The sequence below is a fragment of the Heterodontus francisci genome, chromosome 7, assembly GCF_036365525.1.
Source record: "Heterodontus francisci isolate sHetFra1 chromosome 7, sHetFra1.hap1, whole genome shotgun sequence".
Taxonomy (NCBI): domain Eukaryota; kingdom Metazoa; phylum Chordata; class Chondrichthyes; order Heterodontiformes; family Heterodontidae; genus Heterodontus; species Heterodontus francisci.
The window spans coordinates 60,507,075-60,531,373 of record NC_090377.1 but is presented as its reverse complement, the minus strand read 5'-3'; the positions used below and the strand labels follow the sequence as shown (position 1 = coordinate 60,531,373).

General features: G+C 41.7%; 1 protein-coding gene across 5 annotated transcripts in view; it reads left to right on the top strand.

Moving 5' to 3' along the window:
• Nucleotides 1-24,299, top strand: part of tanc1a (tetratricopeptide repeat, ankyrin repeat and coiled-coil containing 1a) — a 291,461-nt gene that overhangs the window by 245,353 nt on the left and 21,809 nt on the right. For all 5 annotated transcript variants that reach the window (XM_068035280.1, XM_068035279.1, XM_068035278.1 and 2 more), the window contains 7 exons: nucleotides 1,140-1,325; nucleotides 2,493-2,571; nucleotides 11,026-11,159; nucleotides 11,851-11,974; nucleotides 12,059-12,234; nucleotides 14,566-14,698; nucleotides 18,079-18,170. In XM_068035280.1, coding sequence (XP_067891381.1) covers nucleotides 1,140-1,325; nucleotides 2,493-2,571; nucleotides 11,026-11,159; nucleotides 11,851-11,974; nucleotides 12,059-12,234; nucleotides 14,566-14,698; nucleotides 18,079-18,170 — 924 coding nt within the window. The remainder of the gene's footprint in view (nucleotides 1-1,139; nucleotides 1,326-2,492; nucleotides 2,572-11,025; nucleotides 11,160-11,850; nucleotides 11,975-12,058; nucleotides 12,235-14,565; nucleotides 14,699-18,078; nucleotides 18,171-24,299) is intronic.

The following is a 24,299-nucleotide window of genomic DNA, read 5'->3' as shown; positions in this document are numbered from 1 at the left end:
GGAGATTCTGGAGCTGTTCTCCTTGGAAATCAGAAGATTAAGAGGAGATTTGATAGAGATGTTCAAAATCATGAGGGGTCTGGACATAGTAGATAGGGAGAAACTGTTCCCATTGGTGGAAGGGTCGAGAACCAGAGGACTCCCATTTAAAGTGAATGGCAAAAGAAGCAATGGTGACATGAAAAACTTTTTTTTACGCAGCGGGTCGTTAGGATCTGGAATGCATTGGTTGAGACTGTGGTGGAGGCAGATTCAATTGAGGCCTTCAAAAGAGAATTGGGTAATTATCTGAGGAGAAAAAGATTTGTAGGGCTACGGGGAAAAGATTGGAGAGTGGGACATGCTGAGTTGAATGGCCGCCTTCTGTAACCATTCTATGATTCTATGAAAATATTTAGAAGTAAGTAAATACTTTTATAACTGTGCAAGTTTACTGAAAAAACTTTGATCATGTTGCAGCAATATATGTACTTTTTTTTATTCAGTCATGGCATGTGGGTGTTGCTGGCTAGACCAGCATTTATTGCCCATCCCTAATTGCCCTTGAGAAGGTGGTGGTGAGCTGCCTTCTTGAACCACTGCAGTCCATGTGAGGTTAGGAAGGGAGTTCCAGGATTGTGGCTCAGCGACAGTGAAGGAACGGCGATATAGTTCCAAGTCAGGATGGGGTGTGACCTGGAGGGGAACTTGCAGGTGTTGGTGTTCCCATGCATTTGCTGCCCTTGTCCTTCTAGTTGGTAGAGGTCGTGGGTTTGGAAGGTGCTGTCTAAGGAGCCTTGGTGCGTTGCTGTAGTGCATCTTGTCACTGTGTGTCGGTGGTGGAGGGAGTGAATGTTTGTGGATGTGGTGCAATCAAGCGGGCTGCTTTGTCCTGGATGGTGTTAAGCTTCTTGAGTGTTGTGGAGCTGCACCCATCCAGGCAAGTGGAGAGTATTCCATCACACTCCTGACTTGTGCCTTGTAGATGGTGGACATCTTGTTGCATATGTCCATGAAAAGCTTTAAGTTAGAATGGTATAAGGAATTAAAAATGGGAATCATACCAATGTGTGAGTTTAAAAATAATTCCATGTTAGTCTATGAAAACAATGTAATGAACAGTTAATCTGTTAAAGTAATATAAATGTTCTAACTTCCAGGTTGATTACACAGATAAAAATGGCCAGTGTGCATTGGTTCATGCTGCTTTAAGAGGTCATCATGCAGTTATTGAATATATACTCCAAACAGACTGGACATCAGCCACTCAGCACCAACATTCTTTCAGGAAAAGTCAGGCTCTTCAGCAAGCTCTGGTTGCAGCAGCAAGCATGGGGCATACTGACGTAAGTTCCCAGACAGTGATATAATAACCTGCTTATACTATACATACGTAAATATAGAAATGTTCCAGGCGAGTACTTTGAGGAATATCTATCGTTTACATTTGCACAGCATTTGATAGTTTAACATTTTGGATGTGATCCTCCATAGGACATGCCACTAAATGGACCTATAATGGAGTGAGCTCAAGTTGGCTAATCCCACTGCTTCTGAGAATTGTCTTGCCTCTGGCATCTCTCCTCAGTTATCTGGTTGAAATTAAGAATTTACTATGTGGATGTTGAGTCGTATTATGTGCCCCCCCACCCCCCACCGTAAGATTTACTTTTTGTTGGAATATCCTGTGTGAATGTTTATAAGCAAAATGGTTTTTGTGCGCATGTTGTTTTAGAGTCCAATTTTACTGGAATATGAGTAGAAGAACTTGTTTGTGCCCATAACCCTCCACCTGTGAATTGCCAACAGGCAGTTTCTCATGTTGGAAGTAGTTGGACGAGTCACCATAGGTAGCTCTAATGCATTGCTTTATTGTGGTCAATGAACAGATCACAGTGGAAAACTGTGGTATAGGAACAGTGATTTAAAGAAAGAAGACAGGGAATAAATGCCTCATTCTTTCTAAATATATATGCAGAAGATTTCAACCCTTGAAAATTAAAGCTGAATAATGTTCAGTTTGTTCACAAGATGCTCATAGATGAGCATTCTGTGCATGTTAATTCATCCAGAGCAGGCTTAAACTTCTCCCACATTGCTGCATCTAGTTGTTTCTTAAATGATTCCAGGTTTTCTTCATCACCCGTCTGCTTAAAAGTCCATTCCAAGTATTGATCACTTGGTGTGAAGAAGAAACTTTTGATATGAATCCTAATGTTACTTTTTGTTAATATGAACCTTTGAGCAACCTGTCTCTCCTGTACCAGTCCTTTTTATTCTGAGGATTTTATTATGATGTAAATTGTTGCTTTGACATCAGTTTGCTAGCATTCATTTAAATTCTTAATTTTATTGACAGACTCTCCTTTCCCAATCATTGGGAGTATATTGCAGAGCATTACTTTGCATCTTTTGAGTTTTGAAGCTTATTGGGGAAAAATAGCATCTAATTCCTGTTTGACATGTCATCCTTTTCAATATTTTTCTTCCTTTACATATATGTGACTTAATAGGTTGTGAAGAATCTGCATGATCTTGACAGTGAACATAGAATAGAAGTCAATAGCTTTGACACTCTTTGGGGTGAAACAGGTAATTTGATTCATGTTTGTGAGTTTGCATTATAAATCCAGTCCTACAGTTTAAGGGAAGATTGTATGCATCTTATTATTTCGCCAGGTAACATAAAATGATTCCTTATGATTACATTTTAACTGTTGCATTGCAGATAAATATTAGCAATGGGCATTAATATAGTGAAACTTATATAATGAAATTGAAGATGCTTTACTATACATGAATTTAACATTACTTTGAATTTCAGTTAAATTTGACTTGGTTTTTTTATCAATACTGCCCTTTTGTTCAGGAGGTAATTATTTCATTAATCTGTTTGTAATTGCTCTAAATGAAAGTAAGTAATTTCACCATTTGCAAAATAAAATGGAAACATTTTTGGGTTGTACTGAGTTAGCTCTTCAAGTAGTGTGTAAAAATTATGTTGAAATTTATTTTTTGGAATTTTTTTTAATGTGTTAATGTGTTCTTGTAAATATTTCTAACTTCATCTCATTAGTGGACTCAATTGTATGAAAGAAAATCAAAAGTGCATTTGTCTTTGATAATAGAATGAAGAGATTTTTCAGGAAAGTCTGTTATAAAAATCAGATCAGTTCTCAAAAAGGATCTGGACAATGGAGTCAAATGAATTGCCTGAATGACCTTTCAACTCGCAGATATTATTTGGAATACAGTTTCAAAATATGAATCGAAATTTTTTTTAAATTAGGAGGGCAAGTAATGAAGTATTCAATTAGATGCACTGGGGAGAGGCCGTTCACCAGCTCTGAGTTTGGGAAGGGATTCACTACTTCATCTTGCCTGCTGAAACACCAGCGAGTTCACACTGGGGAGAGGCCATTCACTTGCTCAGTGTGGGAAGAGATTCACTCGGTCATCTTGCCTGCTGAAACACCAGCGAGTTCACACTGCGGAGTGTCTGTTTACCTGCTCCATGTGTGGGAAGGGATTTACTACTTCACCTTGCTGACACACAAGCAAGTTTCACACTGGGAGAGGCCAGTCACCTGCCCAGAGTGTGGGAAGGGATTCTCTCGGTCATTCCACCTGCTGAAACACGAGCGAGTTCACAAGTAACTCGGGGATGAGGAGTTTCCGCCAAATGGCGGATTTCTGACATTGGGGTTTCGGAAATTGGCTTCTCCCTTTCCGACCTTAATCACTGACGGTTGCGATTTTTTTTTATGCTGGACAACCCCAAAGCTGTTTTTATGTTGACTTTATTTTTTATTTTCTTACACCTCGGTGGAAATGAACTTCAACCAGGAAAGCAAGTGGGTGGAACTGCATACTCTTTCACAACTTCGGTGTGTCAGTCTTCTGTAGATGGCTAAAAAGGAGGTGTGTGTATACACAGACCTATCGTGGGGAAGGTGTTAGAATCGATCATTAAGGAGGCTATAGCTGGGCTCAGAGAAAAACTCAAGGTAATCGGGAATGGTCAGCATGGCTTTGTGAAAGGGTAATCATGTTTAGCCAATTTATTGGGGTTCTTTGACTGAGTAACAAGCACTGTTGATAAAGGGGTGCCCGTGGACGTACTGTACTTGGATTTCCAGAAGGCATTTGACAAGGTGCCACATAAAAGATTATTGCACAAAGTCGGAGCTTATGGTGTAGGGGGTAACATATTAGCATGAATAGAAGATTGGCTGGCTGGCAGAAAACAGAGAGTATGCATAAATGGGTTCTTTTCTGAGTGGCAGGATGTGCCGAGTGGAGTCCCGCAGCGGTCTGTGCTGGGGCCTAAACTTTTTACAATTTATATCAATGACTTAGATGAGGGGAGTGATGGCATGGTAGCTAAATTTGCAGATGACGCAAAGATAGGTAGGAAAGTATGTTGTGAAGAGGACATAAGGAGGTTGCAGACCGATTATAGACAGGTTGAGTGGGCAAAATCTGGCAGATGGAGTATAATGTGGGAAAATGTGCATTAGTTCACTTTGGCAGGAAGAATAAAAAAGCAGAGTATTACTTAAATGGAGAATGACTGCAGAACTCCAAGGTGCAAAGGAATCTAGGTATTCTAGTGCGTGAGTCACAAAAAGTAATAAAGAAGGTTAATGAAATACTATCCTTTATTATGAGAGGAATTGAAAATAAATGTAAGGGTGTCAAGCTTCAGTTATACAGGGCATTAATGAGACCACACCTCGAATACTGTGTGCAGTTTTGGTCCCCTTATTTAAGGATGGATGTAAATGTGTTCGAGGCAGTTCAGAAGAGGTGTACTGGACTGATACCTGGAATGAGTGCATCATCTTATGAGGAAAGGTTGGACAGACTGGACTTGTTTTCGCTGGAGTTTAGAAGAATGAGGGAGATTTGATTTAAGTATATAAGGTCCTGAACGATCTCGACAGGGTAAATGTGGAGGGGATGTTTCCTCTTGTGGGTGAGTCCAGAACTAGAGGGCACGCTTTTAAAATTAGGGCTCGCCCTTTTAGGACAGAGATGAGGATAAATTTTTTCTCTGAAGGTTGTGCGACTTTGGAACTCTTCGCTTCAGAAGGTGGTGGAGGCAGGGATATTGAATATTTTTAAGGCGGGTTACAGAGATTTTAGTTGGTCGAGCGAATCAAAGGTTATCGGGGGTAGATGGGAGTTTGGAATTCGAGATACAAATAGATCAGCCATGATATTAAATGGTGGAGCAGGCTAGAGGGGCGGAATGGCCTACTTCTCCTAATTCATATTGAGTGGAAGAAATATTGACAGAATTAAAAGAAAAGTTAAATGATAAATCATGTATAAATTTGTACATTAAAAAAAAGCAAGTAAGATTGCTGAATGGTAAGAATAGTTAAATTGTAACATGAATGAGAAAGGCAACAAAAGAAAAACAAATACAATTAAAACTTGAAGTCACCTCTTTATCTTCTATTCGAGAGCCCATTCTGTACACTTTAATTCATCCATCCAGAGCCACCTTATACTTCTCCCCCATCGCTTCATCTAGTTGTTTCTTAATTAGTTTCAGAATTTTCACCTCTACCGCTCTGTTTTCTAAGATACAAAGGAGGGCTTTCAGATTCCTAGGACACTGGCATCATGTTTAGGGACAGGGTAGGCTGTACAGCCAGAATGGCCTTCACCTAAACTGGAAAGGCACTGATGCCCTTGTGGAAAGGGTAAATAGGGCAGTGGGGAAAGATTTAAACTAGTTGGGGTAGCTGGAAGTGAAAATACACACTAAGTCGAAAAGTGTGTGGAAAAGACCAGCAGGACACAAGAGCAGGGTGGAGCCATTTACCTTGACAAATAAATCAAGAGTTAGAAGCGTAAATGCAGCTTAAAAGGTATGATGATGTAGCCATTATAGAGACCCAGCTGCGAGCTGGGCATGATTGGCTGCTAAATATAGGCTATAGGATCTTTAGAAAGAACGGAAATTGGGAAGGGTGCCACAATAAACACGGTTACTGCAATAGAAATAAGGGATTTCAGTAGAGGTGATGAGGCAGTGAAAGGAATATGGGAAGATTTAAGACACAGTAAAGGATGCAAGACTCCTGAGTTTTCTACTAACCTGATAGTAATGGTAAAGTGAGGGAGATAGAAAAAGTATGATAATAGGAGATTTTAATTTACAGATGGATTATAAAAAGCAGAACATTTCAATTAGCAGAGGCAGTTAATTTCTAGAATGTCTTCGGTTAAACTATTTTTGTGAGGCACTTTGGTGGCTGGAATTTTTCGCTTGTCGGACAGGCAATGTCAGTGGCAATCCCACCTCCGTCGGGCCTGGGGGTCCAGACCGGAATTTGCGGACTGCAGGCTCTTATTTGGTCTGAGATGGGACTTCCACCTCATTGAGGCAGGAAGTCGGACCAAATGGAGCTGCTGGCCAATCAGCGGGCTGGCAGTTCTTAGTCCCAGCAGCGCCACTGGAAGCGGTGGCCACTGCTGGGACTACACCCAGCTTCAAGATGAAGAGAAAGGACGGCCCAGAAAAGAGGTAGGTTTTTGGGGCCTCGTCGGGGGTGATTGGTCGGACTCCGGCGAGGCAAGGGGTATCAGAAGACCGCCAACTTTTGTCAGGTGGCTTTTCTCAGGCCTGGGCCACCTGCCTGCCAGCGGTAAAATCCCCATGGTGACAGGCGGAATCCCACCACAGCGGAAGGTGGAATTTGAATTCAGTTCATAAATCAGAAATTAAAAAAGCTAGTCCAATGATGGCCATGAAACCATTATCGATTGTTCTTGGTTCACTAATGTTCTTTAGGGAAGGAAATTTGCTGTCCTTACCTGGTCTGGCCTACATGTGATTCCAGACCCACAGCAATGTGGTTGATTCTTAAATGCCAGCAAAATACTGCGGATGCTGGAAATCTGAAACAAAAACAAGAAATGCTGGAATCACTCAGCAGGTCTGGCAGCATCTGTGGAAAGAGAAGCAGAGTTAACGTTTCGGGTCAACCCGAAACGTTAACTCTGCTTCTCTTTCCACAGATGCTGCCAGACCTGCTGAGTGATTCCAGCATTTCTTGTTTTTGATTTTTAAATGCCTTCTGAAATGGCCTAGCAAGCCATTCAGTTGTATCTAACCACGACAGAGTCAATAAGGAATGAAAGCAGATGGACCATCCGGCATCGAGCTAGGCACCGGAAACGACAATGGCAAACCCAGCCATGTCAACCCTGCAAAGTCCTGCTTACTAACATCTGGGGGCTTGTGCCAAAGTTGGGAGAGCTGTCCCACAGACTAGTCAAGCAACAGCCTGACATAGTCACACTCACCGAATCATACCTTACAATGTCCCAGACACTGCCATCACCATCCCCGGGTATATCCTGTCCCACCAGCAGGGCAGACCCAGCAGATCTGGCAGCACAGTGGTATACAGTCGGGAGGGAGTTGCCCTGGGAGTCCTCAACATCAACTCTGCATGAAGTCTCATGACATCAGGTCAACATGGGCAAGGAAACCTCCTGCTGATTAGCACCTACTGTCCCCCTCAGCTGATGAATCAGTACTCCTCCATGTTTATCACCACTTGGAGGAAGCACTGAGGGTGGCAAGGGCGCAGAATGTACTCTGGGCGGGGTCCATCACCAAGAGTGGCTCGGTAGCACCACGACAGACCGAGCTAGCCGAGTCCTAAAGGACATAGCTGCTAGATTGGGTCTGCAGCAGGTGGTGATGGATCCAACAAGAGAGAAAAATATACTTGACCTTGTCCTCACAATCTGCCTGTCACAGATGCATCTGTCTATGACAGTATTGGTAGAAGTGACCACCACACAGTCCTTGTGGAGACAAAGTCCCGACTTCACATTGAGGATACCCTCCATTGTTTTGTGTGGCACTACCACCGTGCTAAATGGGATAGATTTCGAACAGATTTAGCAATGCAGAACTGGCCATCCATGAGGCACTGTGGGCAATCAGCAGCAGCAGCAGAATTGTATTCAACCACAATCTGTAGTCTCATGGCCCGGCATAGCCCCCCACTCTATCATTACTATCAAGCCGGGGAACCAACCCTTGTTCAATAATGAGTGTAGGAGAGCATGCCAGGAGCAGCACCAGGCATACCTCAAAATGAGGTGACAACCTGGTGAAGCTACAACCCAGGACTGCTTGTATGCCAAACAGTGTAAGCAGCATGCTAAGCGATCCCACAACCAACAGATCAGATCTGGGCGGCACAGTGGTGCAGTGGTTAGCACCGCAGCCTCACAGCTCCAGGGACCCGGGTTCGATTCCGGGTACTGCCTGTGTGGAGTTTGCAAGTTCTCCCTGTGTCTGCGTGGGTTTTCTCCGGGTGCTCCGGTTTCCTCCCACAAGCCAAAAGACTTGCAGGTTGATAGGTAAATTGGCCATTATAAATTGTCACTAGTATAGGTAGGTGGTAGGGAAATATAGGGACAGGTGGGGATGTTTGGTAGGAATATGGGATTAGTGTAGGATTAGTATAAATGGGTGGTTGATGTTCGGCACAGACTCGGTGGGCCGAAGGGCCTGTTTCAGTGCTGTATCTCTAATCTAATCTAAGCTCTGCACTCCTGCCACATCGAGTCGTGAATGGTGGTGGATAATTAAATAACTAAGTGGAAGAGATGGCTCCACAAAAATCCCCATCCTCAATGATAGGGGAGCCCAGCACATCAATGCAAAAGAAAAGGCTGAAGCATTTGCAACTATCTTCAGCCAGAAGTGCCAGGTTGTTGATCCACCTCTGCCTCCTCCTGAAGTCCCCAACATAACAGATGCCGGTCTTCAGCCAATTCGATTCACTCTGCCTGATATCAAGAAACGACTGAAGGCACTGGATACTGCAAAAGCCCTGACAACATTCCGGCAATGGTACTGAAGACCTGTACTCCAGAACTTACCGCGCCCTTAGCCAAGCTGCTCCAGTATAGCTACAACACTGGCATCTATCATGTAATGTGGAAAGTTGCCCAGTTATGTCCTGTACACAAAAAGCAGGACGAGTCCAACCCAATCAATTACTGTCCCATCAGTCTACTCTCAATCATCAGTAAAGTGGTGGAAGGTGTCATCGACAGCGCTATCGAGCAGCACTTGCTTAGCAATAACCTGCTCAGTGACGCTCAGTTTGGGTTCCGCCAGGGCCACTCAGCTCCTGACCTCATTACAGCCTTGGTTCAAACATGGACCAAAGAGCTGAACTCGAGAGGTGAGGTGAGTGTGACTGCCCTTGACATCAAGGCAGCATTTGACCGAGTATGGCATCAAGGAGCCCTAGCAAAACTGAGGTCAATGGGAATCAGGGGGAGAACTCTCTGCTGGTTGGAGTCGTACCTTGCGCAAAGGAAGAAGGTTGTGATTGTTGGAGGTCAATCATCTCTGCTGTAGGACATCACTGCAGGAGTTCCTCAAGGTAGTGTCCTAGGCCCAACTGTCTTCAGCTGCTTCATCAATGACCTTCCGTCAGTCATAAGGTCAGAAGTGGGGATGTTCGCTGATGATTGCACAATGTTCACCACTCGCGACTCCTCAGATACTGAAGCAGTCCGGGTAGAAATGCAGCAAGACCTGGACAATATCCAGGCTTGGGCTGATAAATGGTAAGTAACGTTCGCACCACACAAGTGCCAGGCAATGACCATCTCCAACGAGAGAGAATCTAACCATCTACCCTTGGCATTCAATGGCATTACCATCACTGAATCCCCACTATCAACATCCTGGGGGTTGCGATTGACCAGAAACCGAACTGGAGTCGCCATATAAATACCGTGGCTACAAGAGCAGGTCAGAGGCTAGGAATCCTAGTGGCGAGTAACTCACCTTCTGACTCCCCAAAGATTGTCCACCATCTACACGGCACAAGTCAGGAGTGTGATGGAATACTCTCCACTTGCCTGGATGGGTGCAGTTCCAACAGCACTCAAGAAGTTTGTTGACACCATCCAGGACAAAGCAGCCCGCTTGATTGGCACCCCATCCACAAACATTCACTCCCTCCACCACAGTGGCAGCAGTGTGTACCATCTACAAGATGCACTGCAGCAACGCATCAAGGCGCCTTAGACAGTACCTTACAAACCCACAACCTCTACCACCTAGAAGGACAAGGGTAGCAGATATATGGGAATGCCACCACCTGCAAGTTTCCCTCCAAGACACACACCATCCTGACTTGGAGCTATATTGCCATTCCTTCACTGTCGCTGGATTCAAAACCCTGGAACTCCTTTCGTAATAGCACTGTAGATGGACCTAACCCACATAGACTGCAACAGTTCAAGAAGGCAGCTCACCACCATCTTCTCTAGGGCAATTAGGGATGGACAATAAATGCTGGCCTAGTCAGTGACTCCCACATTCCAGGAACAAATTTTTTTTTAAACACAGTAAAGGAGGAGTAGAGAAATTGGATAGGGATAAAAATAGAGGTGCTTAAAAGGTTGCTGGTGCTCAAAGTAGAAACCTGTTCCCGATGGGGTGCCTAGGTTGCTGAGGGCAGTAAGAGTGGAAATAGCAGTACTCTGGCCACAATCTTTGAGTCCTCTCTGGATGTGGGAGTGGTGCCAGAGAACTGGAGGGTTGTTCAAAAAAAATGGGCAAGGATACGCGAAAAGACTTAGAGGAGAGAAGGTTAAAGGAAAATTCATTTGAGATGTTCAGAATTATTTGGTGTTTTCTTAGAATAGATAGGAAGAAACTGGTAGGAGGGATGATAACCAGTGGGCATAGATTTAAGAGATTGGCATAAGAACAGGTGGGAGATGAGAATTTCTTTTACACAGCGAGTTATGGCTTGGAATGTCCTGCTTGAAATGGTGATGGAAAGCAATTCAATAGTAGCTTTCAAAAGGGAATTGGATAGAAACTTGAAAAGGAAAAAAATTGCAAGGCTGTGGGGGAAAAACAGGGGAGTGGGACTGATACCTCTTTCAAAGAGCCAGCACAGGCACAATGGGCCAAATGGCCTCCTTCTGTGCTGTATGATTGTGTTTTGTGCATTGAATATTTTTTTCCTCCCTTAGCTCTCACAGCAGCAGCAGGCAGGGGTAAACTGGAAGTATGTGAACTTCTTCTCCAACAAGGAGCTCTGGTATCGCATCCTAATCGAAGGGGAAATGCTCCAGTATTTTGTGCGGCAAGACAAGGTCATTGGCAGGTAGAGTACATGCTATTTTTGTTGCAATGACTTTTTTTCCTTGGAAAATAACTTTTTGTTTAAAATACATTTTTGTTGTAGTATTAGTAGGTTTAGAATAATTGTTCAAGTCCCCAACGCTTATTAAGGACGTGTTGGTATTTATGCAATTTTCCCGCCTGTACGCATTCAACTATTTATTCCTTGCACATGCAACACTCATGATATTCAGCAGAAAGAGCTGAAATATCAGTGAGACAAATATTAATGCTCAAATGTGAACAGATATGTATTAAAAAAAAATTGAGATTCAGCTATTCCTTTGTAGAAGTACGTAGTGATTTTGGTTATTTGAGAATATTCCTGAAGTAGGTGTAGCCAGAAAGCTGAAAAATAAGAAAAGATTGTCAGCCTGTACTTTGGCCCTTCACAAAGTGCTATTTACTATGATATTGCAGTCTGTCCTGCATAGTGTAAGCTGTAATCTGACAGCACTTGTAGGTAATTAAGTATACAAGGTACCTTAACAAAGTGCAAAATACTGAGTGAATAGCTGTTTCTGCTGCAACTACCCAAGGCACTCAATACTGTAATTGACTATAATGGAAAATGGTTAGCGTTTTGGCTGTTTTAGATGATCACCCATTTAAATGTGAACTGTAATACCTGCCAATGCTATGCTGCACTAATTTTTTGTTCTGTGGAAATTTAGATTGCTGACCTGTTGTTTCAGCATGGTGCTGATGTGAACTCAACAGATAAGCAGGGACGTACACCACTTATGGTGGCTTCTTGTGAAGGACACATGAGCACTGTTGAATTTCTACTTTTAAAAGGTAAACTATTGTCAGTCTTTGTTATATTGTGCGGTTATATTTTTATGCTAAGTATCAATATTTTCTTTGGTTTTGTTCTTTTAGGTGCTTCCATATCTTCAGTAGATAAGGAAGGGTTGACTCCCTTGAGCTGGTCCTGCCTAAAGGGGAAAAAAACTGTGGTTCAGGCTTTGGTGGAGAGGGGTGCAGCTATTGACCACACAGATAAGAATGGTCGTACTCCTCTAGATTTAGCAGCTTTTTATGGAGATTCTGATATTGTGAGTATTACCAAACTTTGCTTATGGCATGTAGGTGTATGTATTGACATTATGTTGAGTTTGGTAACAAAGCATTGCTCAACACTGGTTAAACAAGTAGGTATTCAAATCAAATCACTGGATAATGATCAGGAGTAGAATCCATCTTTGACTTTCTCACTAACCTATGTCAGTGAGATGAGTTGTGGTTACCACATCAGGGATTGACCCTGGAACTTTTCTAGCCTATATGATTCAGTAGATAAACATACTTACCTAATCAGGAATCTCTTTTGAATTAAAGAACTGTAACTTCTTATCTGCAAGTAGAAAGAGTTCTTTATTTCCAATTGTTACGACCGAGGCAGGAGGAGTGCACTGTTTATTCTAGTCCCACTACTCCACAGGTCACAACATATATTTAAATTTTCCCACTTACTGATACGGTCAACCATATACCTATTCTTCCCAGAATAAAACACACCAACTAGGTTTCTTTAATAAACAACAAAATTATCAGATTATGAAACCAGTCTTAACCAATAATGAAGTAAAACGTACACACACAAATTGAAACCTTAAAGCCCCTTATTTATCTAGCTCCTCACATATATATACACACACACACATATATACATACCCCGGTTGACTGGAAAAATAAAAGTTTTTTTTTTATATAGCGCTGTTGCTAAGAAAAAAACACTTAGGCGGTATACTTGTCCTTGGTTGTGGTTTGGCATCCCAAATGCGTATGGATGGCTGTCACTTCCTAGAACAGTTCTTTCCAGGTGATGTTGAAGATCAGTTTGGGTAGGCTTTCCAAGAAGTGCAGCTACATATGCTTCCGATAGGTCTTACAGGAGAAATGCGGCAACAAGTTTTCAGTTTCCACATTTGATGTGCAGGGTTTCTTCAAATACGATTGGAAATAGGAAACTGACGCACTGTATGCGGGATTTCTTTTCAAGACAGAGAGATGAGCTGGGTCGTCGTTGACAGGCAAAAAAACAACGGTTTGATGTAACAGTTCAAACTGAAACTAAAACTATTCCAGAAGTCAAGCCTCCTGATCTCTATAGGTCTTGACCAGTCACTTCTTTGTAAACATCTCCCGCAACCCCTGCTGGGTGATTATCCGCAGACGGGTGCCTTCCAGTAAGACTTGTTTACAAGCCAAATCCAGAAACCTTCTGGTGACTTTTTTTTTTTAAAAACCACAAAGTTCAGCGTCTCCAAGATTCCAGATGAATCAATGGCCATAATTCAACTATAAGTCCCCAAAACATTTTTTTACAAAAAAAAATACAAGTACTCTCATAACACAATTCACAAATGAAATGGACAAACATCTCCAGAGGTTCATGTAAGCAGTGAGTAGCTGAATGATAAAGACTGGAAAGGTTCCAGGTTTTATCCCTGATTTGTAATGAATTCAACACCTGGCTTCAGCACCCCAGTATAAGGGAGGAAAAAAATGGCTGTAGTTCCCCTTCTTGCTGCCAAGTGACCTGTATTGCAAGTTCAGACGTATGAACATTGTATGAAGAAAGGATTGGGCATAACAGTGATACCCTTGCTTTGTATCTTTTCCAGTATGCTTTGGTCCACCGTATCTGGCATTTTGTGCTTCCACATGTGCACTTTGACCAACCATTGGTGGAAAAGCCTTCAGTTGTTTCATTCCTATTCTCTAGAACTTTATCCCTAATTCACTTTGCCTCTGCTCATTCCTTTTAAAAACCTTCTCAGTCTCATCATTTTGACCCAGCTTTCAATTACACCTTTCCCTCCATAGCTTGGCATCTGCTCCTTTAGCTATCTTTTTTTTCTCTGCTCTGTAAAGCACCATGGGACATTTTATACATTAAAAGTGCTATACAAATGCAAGTGGTTGGTGGATGAATAGTCTGCCAAGACTCTCACATGAATAATACCTTGTGCAGAGCACCCAAGGCCAACCGGCTCTCATGAAACCCCAGCAGGAAGCCTTGAGCAAAAGAGTGACAGGGAAGATATGGTGCTGATTTTTTTTCCCAGAGGAGGTGGTCGAAGTAAAGTCTGGTTGATTGATTAGTATTTATGTTCATTGTTTGAGAATATATAAACATTGCCAGGAGTACTAAGATTATATTAAGATATATTTTGGGCATTAAATACAATTGAATGAAGCCTATTTTAATGTAGAAATCTAAATATGTAGGAAGGATTGATGCATATTCAAGCCGTTTCAGACATTTCACTTTAAAACATCAATAACCTGGAAAACCAGAGGCAATTTGTCAAGACAGTGAGGGGATCTTGTATCATTAGGTATAATAACCTTGTTTAGTAAGTTTTATATTTACTGTGCAGGTTCAGTATCTGGTGGAAAGAGGTGCAATGATTGAGCATGTTGACTCCAGTGGAATGCGTCCATTAGACAGAGCAATTGGATGTTGCAACACTTCAGTGGTGGTGATGCTGCTTAAGAAAGATGCAAAACTAGGTATGGCTTTACGATTGACAGGAAACGAAACTACAGAAATGAATTGTAGTAGCATTTTCCATAAGTTATGGTGCTATTTTTGCTCATAATTTTGACTGACAGAATAGGGGAGCGTGTTTGTCCGAGACACACTGTTGAAAAGTCTGCAGCTATATTTTCTGTAAGTGTGTTTCATTGTTGCTGTCAATTGAAAATCAGAAATTTCCCTATTTCAAAAAAAAAATCTGTGCAATTTGGTGCTCAGTATTTATTTGTATAGTCCCATTCACGGAAGCCTTATAAAGGTCCATGTAAAAATCCTAATTCTTTCCTATTCAAACACTTCATGTAATGATTTATTTTCAGTTTTAAAAAAAAGTCAAATGTATTTGCCAGTTTGGGTAGAAAAGTGTTAGACCATCATTTGTTTGTAATAGAAATATTTTGTGCTGATCTTTTTATTTGTATTTACATTTTGCATTTTACTACAATAATGTCTTGCTAGCCAATTATTCAAGTTGTATTAAGACTATTTTAAATACACAACTTGTCTGTTAATTGGCTAGTTAACAAATTCTTACAGCACACGATTTATGTATTGAACATTGTTACTTCATTTAATTGGCGGAAATAATTTATCTCCTGGACAGCATCAGATAGCAACGATTTTAATTGACAATAGAGAAGGATTACTAATTGTTATATATTTGTGTGGCTTAATTACCTAATGTGTGCCAGTGTACGCTATGCAAGAGGAAAACAAGTAATTTGATGTCCCTTAATGATTAGTTTAATGGACTCTGACATCTTAGCTATCAGTTTTTGTTAGATAAGGGTGTCCAGGGATATTGGAGGTAAGGTGGGTAAATGGAGTTGAGGCACAAATCAGTCATAACATAATTGAATGGTGGAGCAGGCTTCAGTGGCTGAATGGCATAATGATGTTCCTACGGCATCATTGTTAAGCTCCTCATAATTCCTCTGAAATATTCAGATTTATACTGCAAACTATTTCAACTGATGGCAAGCTTCCCATTAATATGAATTGCTTCCATCATTTATACTTAAGGAGCTATGTATGAAAGGCTGTCAGTTTTGGTATTTTACAATTACATTTACGTGAGTACCATTAATAACAAGGCTATTCATACAATGGATCTTGGTTAGAATATTGGATTTTTGTGTTCTGCTACTTTGAAAATAGAGCAATTAGATTTATTCGTGTATCAGTTTTGTAATGCTGGTCCCACATTGGGAAAAGGGCAGGACAAGACCTCCAAATCCTCTGAGCACCACACAGCTTTTCTCGATCCAATTACAAAACCACTTATTCCAGAGGTAAGATGACATTTTGCGTCAGTGTTGGTTGGCACCAAATAAATGACTAAATAGTTGACCTTCCAGCTGATAACATGATAGATGCAGGTGATATTTCCCATCTTGGCTTACGATAAGGGAAAAAGCTCTACAGTCTCCCTCCATCTTCACTTCATTTGCAGCTAGCAATATGCTGCCATGCTGCTGTCAATGGCTTAGTATTGATAGATTCAAATTCCAGACCTGAGTTAGATGTTGCATAAGACTGCAAACAGCTAGAACACAGTTCATACAGGCTGCCAGTACGTTACCTCTTTAACATTGGTATTAATAGACACCAGCTTTTCATCTACACTGGCTGAAACCCTGGAAAAGGAAATCTCACTCCGGTTCACTTCAGAGATCTTTGAGCCTTCACACCTGATCTACATTCCCAAATTTAGTATCAATGTGAAGCTTCACATAAGCTTTTAACTTGAGTGAATGAACCATTACATCCCAAGGCCTAATTTAATTTCAAGAGCAAAATGCTGGAAATCTGAGAAAGAGAAAATGATGGAAATACTCAGCAGGTCTGGCAGCATCTGTGGAAAGAGGAACAGGGTTAATGTTTCAGGTCGGTGATTGTTAACTCTGATTCTCTCTCTGCTAATTTAATTTCTTTTGATGTGCAATTATGCTCTTGAGAATCTTGATTCCAGTTTTATGGTAGATTTTTTTGCATGGAGAACTGTGTATGTTCATTAACAAGTGTGGTAACTTCTGGTTTGTAAGTTGTATGTCAACTGTATCTATTGTGAATGTACCCATGCCACATTTACTGTTTACACCACAGCTTTGGTCAGATGTAGCAAGCTAAGATTTTTCACTCAGCATTATTCCTGTAATTGTAAAGGGATTTATGCCGGTATTAAAATAACAGATTGAAAAATCTAGGTTTTTAAAATTATTATAGTTAAACTTTCTTTAATTATTTGGAACTTATTAGGGGATTTAGTTGGAGATTATCTTGTAAATAAAATTGCATCTGTTGGTTCTGGAGACCAAAGTCCCCTGTACAATTTGTAGCTAACAGTTTGTGACTTGCTTCTTTGTTCTTGACAAATTCCGATTGTAATTCATTCTTTCTGCTATAATATAGCTACTCGCCAAGGTGGCTTGCTTTTGCAAGTAGGCTGTAAATGCTTTCATTGTTTTCCACACCCTTTGTGCTGCTTCCTCCTTAGCCATCAGTGACCCCAGTTCCATGATTGGAATATACCCTCAAACACCCTGTCCGGGCAATGCTATGACTGGATATATTCTTGAAGTTTCTTAAAGCTGTATTGCTCTGCTTTTTAATGTTATTGCCAATAAAGTTGGCCAGTGCCACAATGATTATTTTTAATAAAATATATCCAAAGTAGTATCTGCTCTGTGCCACAACAGGCTTTAAATGTTTATTTTGAAATCATTTCCAGTATTTCTGAATAAAGCTATCAACATCGACTCACTCAAATAAATTAATGCCTTTTCAGAAAAAAGTAATTCACAAATACATGCGCCAGTGCTTCTAAATGTGGCAAAAGTTCCATTTTTTTATACCAAAGGCTGAGCTATTCCTATTATATGTTGTTTACAGGTGACTGTGATTAATTTCACAGAACAGAGTACTTTATTATTTCAAAACTAAGTGCAAAGTGGAAAATATTCTTTGTTACAGCAATGAAAGTATTTTCCAAATTAATAATATTGCCAGTATGATTTTCAGTCGGGCACCTTGCTTTAGTTATAAATTTCCACTTAAAAAGGAGTCATCACAGCTCTAAGGTAAATAAGCTTTTTGAATGGAAGTATAAGCCAATTGTGTTAACTTTTTAACTCTTACATTAACGCTTTTACCCCTTTCATTCCACCTCCTTCCTTAAATGCTTCCATTAATACGTTACAAAGGCTACAGAAGTTCTTATGACTGTTCAGGTATTGGTTTTAAACAGAATTTGCTCTTTTGTCCTAGCAAATGATGTATTAGAACTTATAAATTTTCTGTGCAGGAATATGGCCTAGTCCTTTTCTAAAATGAAGCCATGTTGTTACTCGTATAGGTAATGCAGCTTGGGCAATGGCCACGTCCAAACCAGACATCCTGATCATTTTATTACAGAAGCTAATGGAAGAGGGAAATCTGCTTTATAAGGTATAGTCTGATCATCTTTTGAAATGCCATAAGTAACTTAAGACAATGCACACTTCTTTCTACTATAAATACAGAAGGTGTTGTTCCTTCATGACATATTATGCTGTGATAATATTCTAATCCATTCTTTCCCAGGACCTCAAAACCATGAGACTTCTTACTTGGTTAGTCTTTCCTCCTTCCTACAATGTGGAGGCCTTTGAAATCTAATCTTGTGTAGCCTTAATCACTGCTTCCTGATTTACACTGTATTCTCTCCTAATATTGTTAACCTTGGTTTCCTACATCAAAGGTATTGGGCCTTCAAAATATATAAAAAAGCAAAGAATAGAATCCACAGTGATGATCTCTTAAAATTGCAATTCCTACAACATTTGTGTGTTTCTGTTTTTAATAAAGATATAGTTAGAATGCGCATGCTTAGAAAAAAACAGCTGCATCTAACTTGTATTACAATGGAACTTCTTCATTCTTGGCACCCTCCACATAATATTGGGATGGGAACAAGTCTTGGTACTGTCCCAAGATTCATCCAATTTTAATAAGGTTGAAACATTTTAATTGCCATGTTCATTGTGGATTAATTAAATACTATTCCAAGCATGATGATACCTCTGCTACCACAGTCTATGACATTTGTCATTGACATATAACACTTCAGCGTGACAAGCTTGTCCCAGATTTTCCATTAGCATCGAATATGTAGGCTCCATCAGCTTAATGAATTTGGCCTAACCATCAGCCTCAAGAAAACGAACATCATGGGGCAGGACGTCAGAAATGCTCCATCCATCAATATTGGCGACCACGCTCTGGAAGTGGTTCAAGAGTTCACCTACCTAGGCTCAACTATCACCAGTAACCTGTCTCTAGATGCAGAAATCAACAAGCGCATGGGTAAGGCTTCCACTGCTATGTCCAGACTGGCCAAGAGAGTGTGGGAAAATGGCGCACTGACACGGAACACAAAAGTCCGAGTGTATCAGGCCTGTGTCCTCAGTACCTTGCTCTACGGCAGCAAGGCCTGGACAACGTATGCCAGCCAAGAGCGACGTCTCAATCCATTCCATCTTCGCTGCCTTCGGAGAATACTTGGCATCAGGTGGCAGGACTATATCTCCAACACAGAAGTCCTTGAAGCGGCCAACACCCCCAGCTTATACACACTACTGAGTCAGCGGCGCTTGAGATGGCTTGGCCATGTGAGCCGCATGGAAGATGGCAGGATCCCCAAAGACACATTGTACAGCGAGCTCGCCACTGGTATCAGACCCACCGGCCGTCCATGTCTCCGCTATAAAGACATCTGCAAACGCGACATGAAATCGTGTGACATTGATCACAAGTCGTGGGAGTCAGTTGCCAGCATTCGCCAGAGCTGGCGGGCAGCCATAAAGACAGGGCTAAATTGTGGCGAGTCAAAGAGACTTAGCAGTTGGCAGGAAAAAAGACAGAGGCGCAAGGGGAGAGCCAACTGTGCAACAGCCCCGACAAACAAATTTCTCTGCAGCACCTGTGGAAGAGCCTGTCACTCTAGAATTGGCCTTTATAGCCACTCCAGGCACTGCTTCACAAACCACTGACCACCTCCAGGCGCGTATCCATTGTCTCTCGAGATAAGGAGGCCCAAAAGAATCAGCTTAAGCATTGTTATGACCAAGGTGGGAGGAGTGCACTGTCTTTTCTAGTTCCACTTCTCCACAGGTCACAATATATATTTAAATGTTTACCCAGTTAATGATGCAGTCAGTCATATACTCTTTTTTATTCCAGAATAAAATACACAAAACAACAAAATTATCAGTTTATTATCAAACAAGACTTATCCAGTAAAGAAGCAAATCATTAACACTCAGATTGAAATGTGAAAGTTCTCTTTTTAAATTCCCTCCACACTGAAAAAATGTAGTAATTCTCTCTGCAGAGGTCTTTTACAAAAAAAAGACAAGAAAATACTTGAGCCAAATACATGCTAATTCTTGAAGAAAGAAGAGAAGATATAGAAGGAAGTCAGTTGTCCCTTTTGGTCTGGCACCCGGGTATACGGAGATGAGTCACTGGGATCTTTTCTAAAGCAGTTCTTTTCAGGCGGCATTGAGAATTAATCTGGCAGGTTTTTCCAGCTTCTCCGGAGAGATGCAACACCAGGGATTTCCACTCTCCCATGTTGGATCTTTGCAGGGTTTCTTCAAAGAGGTAGAGAAAGAGGTGAGCTGGGTGGTTTCTTTTGCCTTGGCAGGCAAAACACCAACTGTCTTCAAAACAGTTCACTGCCCTAACTGACCTGAAAACAATATCCAAACCCCAAACAGAAAGTCAACCTCCTGACCTCCATAAACTTTGACATGATCCTTCTCTGTAAACATGTTCCCCAGGTCACCAAGATTTCTGTTGTTTATTGAGCTTTTATTTATTTATTTATTTAGAGATACAGCACTGAAACAGGCCCTTCGGCCCACCGAGTTTGTGCCGACCAACACCACCCATTTATACTAACCCTGCAGTAATCCCAAATTCCCGACCACTTACCTACACTAGGGGCAATTTACAATGGCCAATTTACCTATCAACCCGCAAGTCTTTGGCTGTGGGAGGAAACCGGAGCACCCAGCGAAAACCCACGTGGTCACAGGGAGAACTTGCAAACTCCGCACAGGCAGTACTTAGAATTGAACCCGGGTCCCTGGAGCTTAAAGCACATGATTTCCAGCAAAGGTTGTTTTCAAACAACATCTGTGTTCTTTCAGTGAACTGTCAACAACAAAACAAAGTCCAGCATTTATAAAATTTTCAGCCTTCCAATGAATCTATCTCGACAATTTAAATTAGTCCTCAAAAAAAATACTTAACAAATATTGAAACACCTTCATAAAACGTAGATTGAAAACCAGTCTTGGTACACTATTAGCATTAACCAATCCTGTGCTCCCTGACACTACAAACTTCATATGTTATCACCTAATCCTACGCTCTCTTCCAACATCATGTCCAAGACCAGCACGGCATTGACATCAACTGACTCCATTTCACAGAACACTAAAGTGTAGCATTGATCCGGCTTCGTGGTACTAACCCTGGAGAACCTAGCATATGTTAGCATTTACTGGTTCAAGTTTGTATTGAAAGATATGATCCAATTTACCCATTTGCAATCTGCCTTTTCCCAACGAGGACCTATTGGAAGCAGGGGGGTGGATTGGCGGCGAAGGGGCACCTTCCCAGCAATCAGTACCAAGGATTCATCTAATAAGAGGAGGGAACAAAGATACCTTCATCACTGGCTGATGCCCAGGCTTGTTGCTGTTCAAACCGTGGAGTGGTTTTTTTTTCAATTTCTAGCCAGGGTGCACCACACAATTGTTGATGTAATTAGTAAGTCCATAACACGGGCAGTTCAGAACACTTTCAGTACTTGGGGATTATCTGCCAATAGATCATTGGACAACCACTAAATCTTTTTTTCTGTTCTGGGTCATGAACAAGTCTGGGTGGAAGTAAAAAAGGCTATATTCACAAAGAAAAAAAAGTCAAATAGTCAGGGAGAGATAGAGGAGCAGATATGTAGGCAAATCTCAGAGAGGTGTAAAAATAATAGGGTATTAGGGGATTTCAACTTACCCAATATGAACTGGGATAGCCTTAGTGCAAAAGGCTTCAAGGGGGCAGAATTTTTAAAATGCATACAGGAGAGCTTTTTTATTTATTTTATTTAGAGATACAGCACTGAAACAGGCCCTTCGGCCCACCGGGTCTGTGCTGACCATCAAGCACCCATTTTATACTAATCCTGCATTAATCCTATATTCCCTACCACATCCCCACAATTCTCCTACCACCTATCTACACTAGGGGCAATTTACAATGGCCAATTTACCTATCAACCTGCAAGTCTTTGGCTGTGGGAGGAAACCAGATAACCCGGCGGAAACCCACGCAGTCACAGGGAGAACTTGCAAAATCCACACAGGCAGTATCCAGAATCGAACCCGGGTCGCTGGAGCTTTGAGGCTGCGGTGCTAACCACTGTGCCACCAGCACGTAGAAAGTCCTACAAGAGGAGCGGTACTGGACGGAATCCTAGGGAATGAAGTGGTAGAAGTGTCAGTGGGGGAGCATTTTGGGGATAGTGACCATAACTCTAAGATTTAAGGTAGTTATGGAAAAGGACAAAGAGGGACCAGAAGTAGAAGTAAAAGTACTGAATTGGGGGAAGGCGATTTCAATATGATGAAACAGGATCTGGCCAAAATGGACTAGAAGCAGCTACTTGAAAGAAAGTCGACATCAGACCAGTGGGAGTCATTCAAAAAGAAAATGGTGAGAGTTCAGAGCTAACATGTTTCCGTAAAGGTGAAGGGTACGACCAACAAGTCCAGGGAACCCTGGCTGTCAAAGGATGTAGAGGATTGGATTTTAAAAAAAAGAGGCTTATGGCAGATTCAGAGTGCTGAAAACAGCAGAGGCCCGAGAGGAGTATAGAAAGTGTAGGGGGGTACTTCCAAAAAAAAGTAATTAGGAGAGTGAAGAGGGGACATGAATAAACATAGGTAGGCAAGATAAAGGAAAATCCCAAGGCATTTTATGTATATTAAGGGCAAGAGGATAACCAGGGAAAGAGTGGGGCCCATTAGGGACCAAAGTGGCAATGTGTGTGTGGAGCCGGAGGACATAGGTGAGGTTTTAAAAGATTACTTTTCATCTGTGTTCACTATGGAGAAGGACAATGTAGGTATAGAGATCAAGGAGGGGGATTGTGATATACTCAAACAAATTGAAAAGGAGGAAGTATTAGCTGTTTTAGCAGGCTTAAAAGTGGATAAATCCCCAGGTCCTGATGAGATGTATCCCAGGCTGTTATGTGAGGCAAGGGAGGAGATAGCAGGGGCTCTGGCACACATGTTCAAATCCTGTCTGGCCATAGGAGAGGTACCAGAGGATTGGAGGACAGCGAATGTGGTACCATTATTCAAGAATTGTAGTAGGGATAAACCTGGTAATTACAGGCTGGTGAGTCTAACATTAGTGGTAGAGAAACTATTGGGAAAAAATGCTGAGGGACAGGATTAATCTCCACTTGGTGAGGCAGGGATTAATCAAGGGTAGTCAACATGGCTTTGTCAGGGGAAGATCATGTCTAACAAACTTGATGGAATTTTTCGAGGAGGTGACTAGATGTGTAGATCAGGGTAAAGCAATTGATGTAGTTCACATGGATTTCCGTAAGGCTTTTGATAAGGTCCCGCATGGGAGATTGATTAAGAAGGTAAAAGCCCATGGGATCCAGGGCAATTTGGCAAATTGGATCCAAAATTGGCTTAGTGGGAGGAGGCAGAGAGTGAGGGTCGAGGGTTGTTTTTGCAAGTGGAGGCCCGTGACCAGTGGTGTACCACAGGGATCAATGCTGGGACCCTTGCTGTTTGTAGTGTATATTAATGATTTAGACATGAATATAGGAGGTATGATCAGTAAGTTCGCAGATGACACGAAAATTGGTGGTGTCGTAAATAGTGAGGACGAAAGCCTTGGATTACAGGGCGATATAGATGGGCGGAGCAGTGGCAAATGGAATTTAATCCTGAGAAGTGTGAGGTGGTGCATTTTGGGAGGACTAACAAGGCAAGGGAATATACAATGGATGGTAGGACCCTAGGAAGTACAGAGGGTCAGAGGGACCTTGGTGTACTTGTCCATAGTACTGTAGCAAAGAATCAGTATCTTGAAGCGGGCAGGAAAAAATTGAATAACCTAGAATCAGGGTCATAAAGATCAATAGAGCACAGAAGACTGAAGTGGTGGGGGAGGGAACATGATTGAGGTATACAAAATTATGGGGGGCATTGATGGATTAGGTAGGAAGAAACTTTTTCCCTTAGCAGAGGGGTCAATAGCCAGGGGGTTTAGAGGGGATTTGAGGAAAAAAAATTTTCACCCAGAGGGTGGTTGGAATCTGGAACACATTGCCTGAAGGGATGGTAGAGGCAGGAACCCTCACAACATTTAAGAAGTATTTAGATGAGCACTTGAAACGCCATAGCAAACAAGGCTACGGGCCAAGTCCTGGAAAACGGGATTAGAATAGATAGGCGTTTGATGGCCAGCACAGACACGATGGGCCGAAGGGCCTGTTTC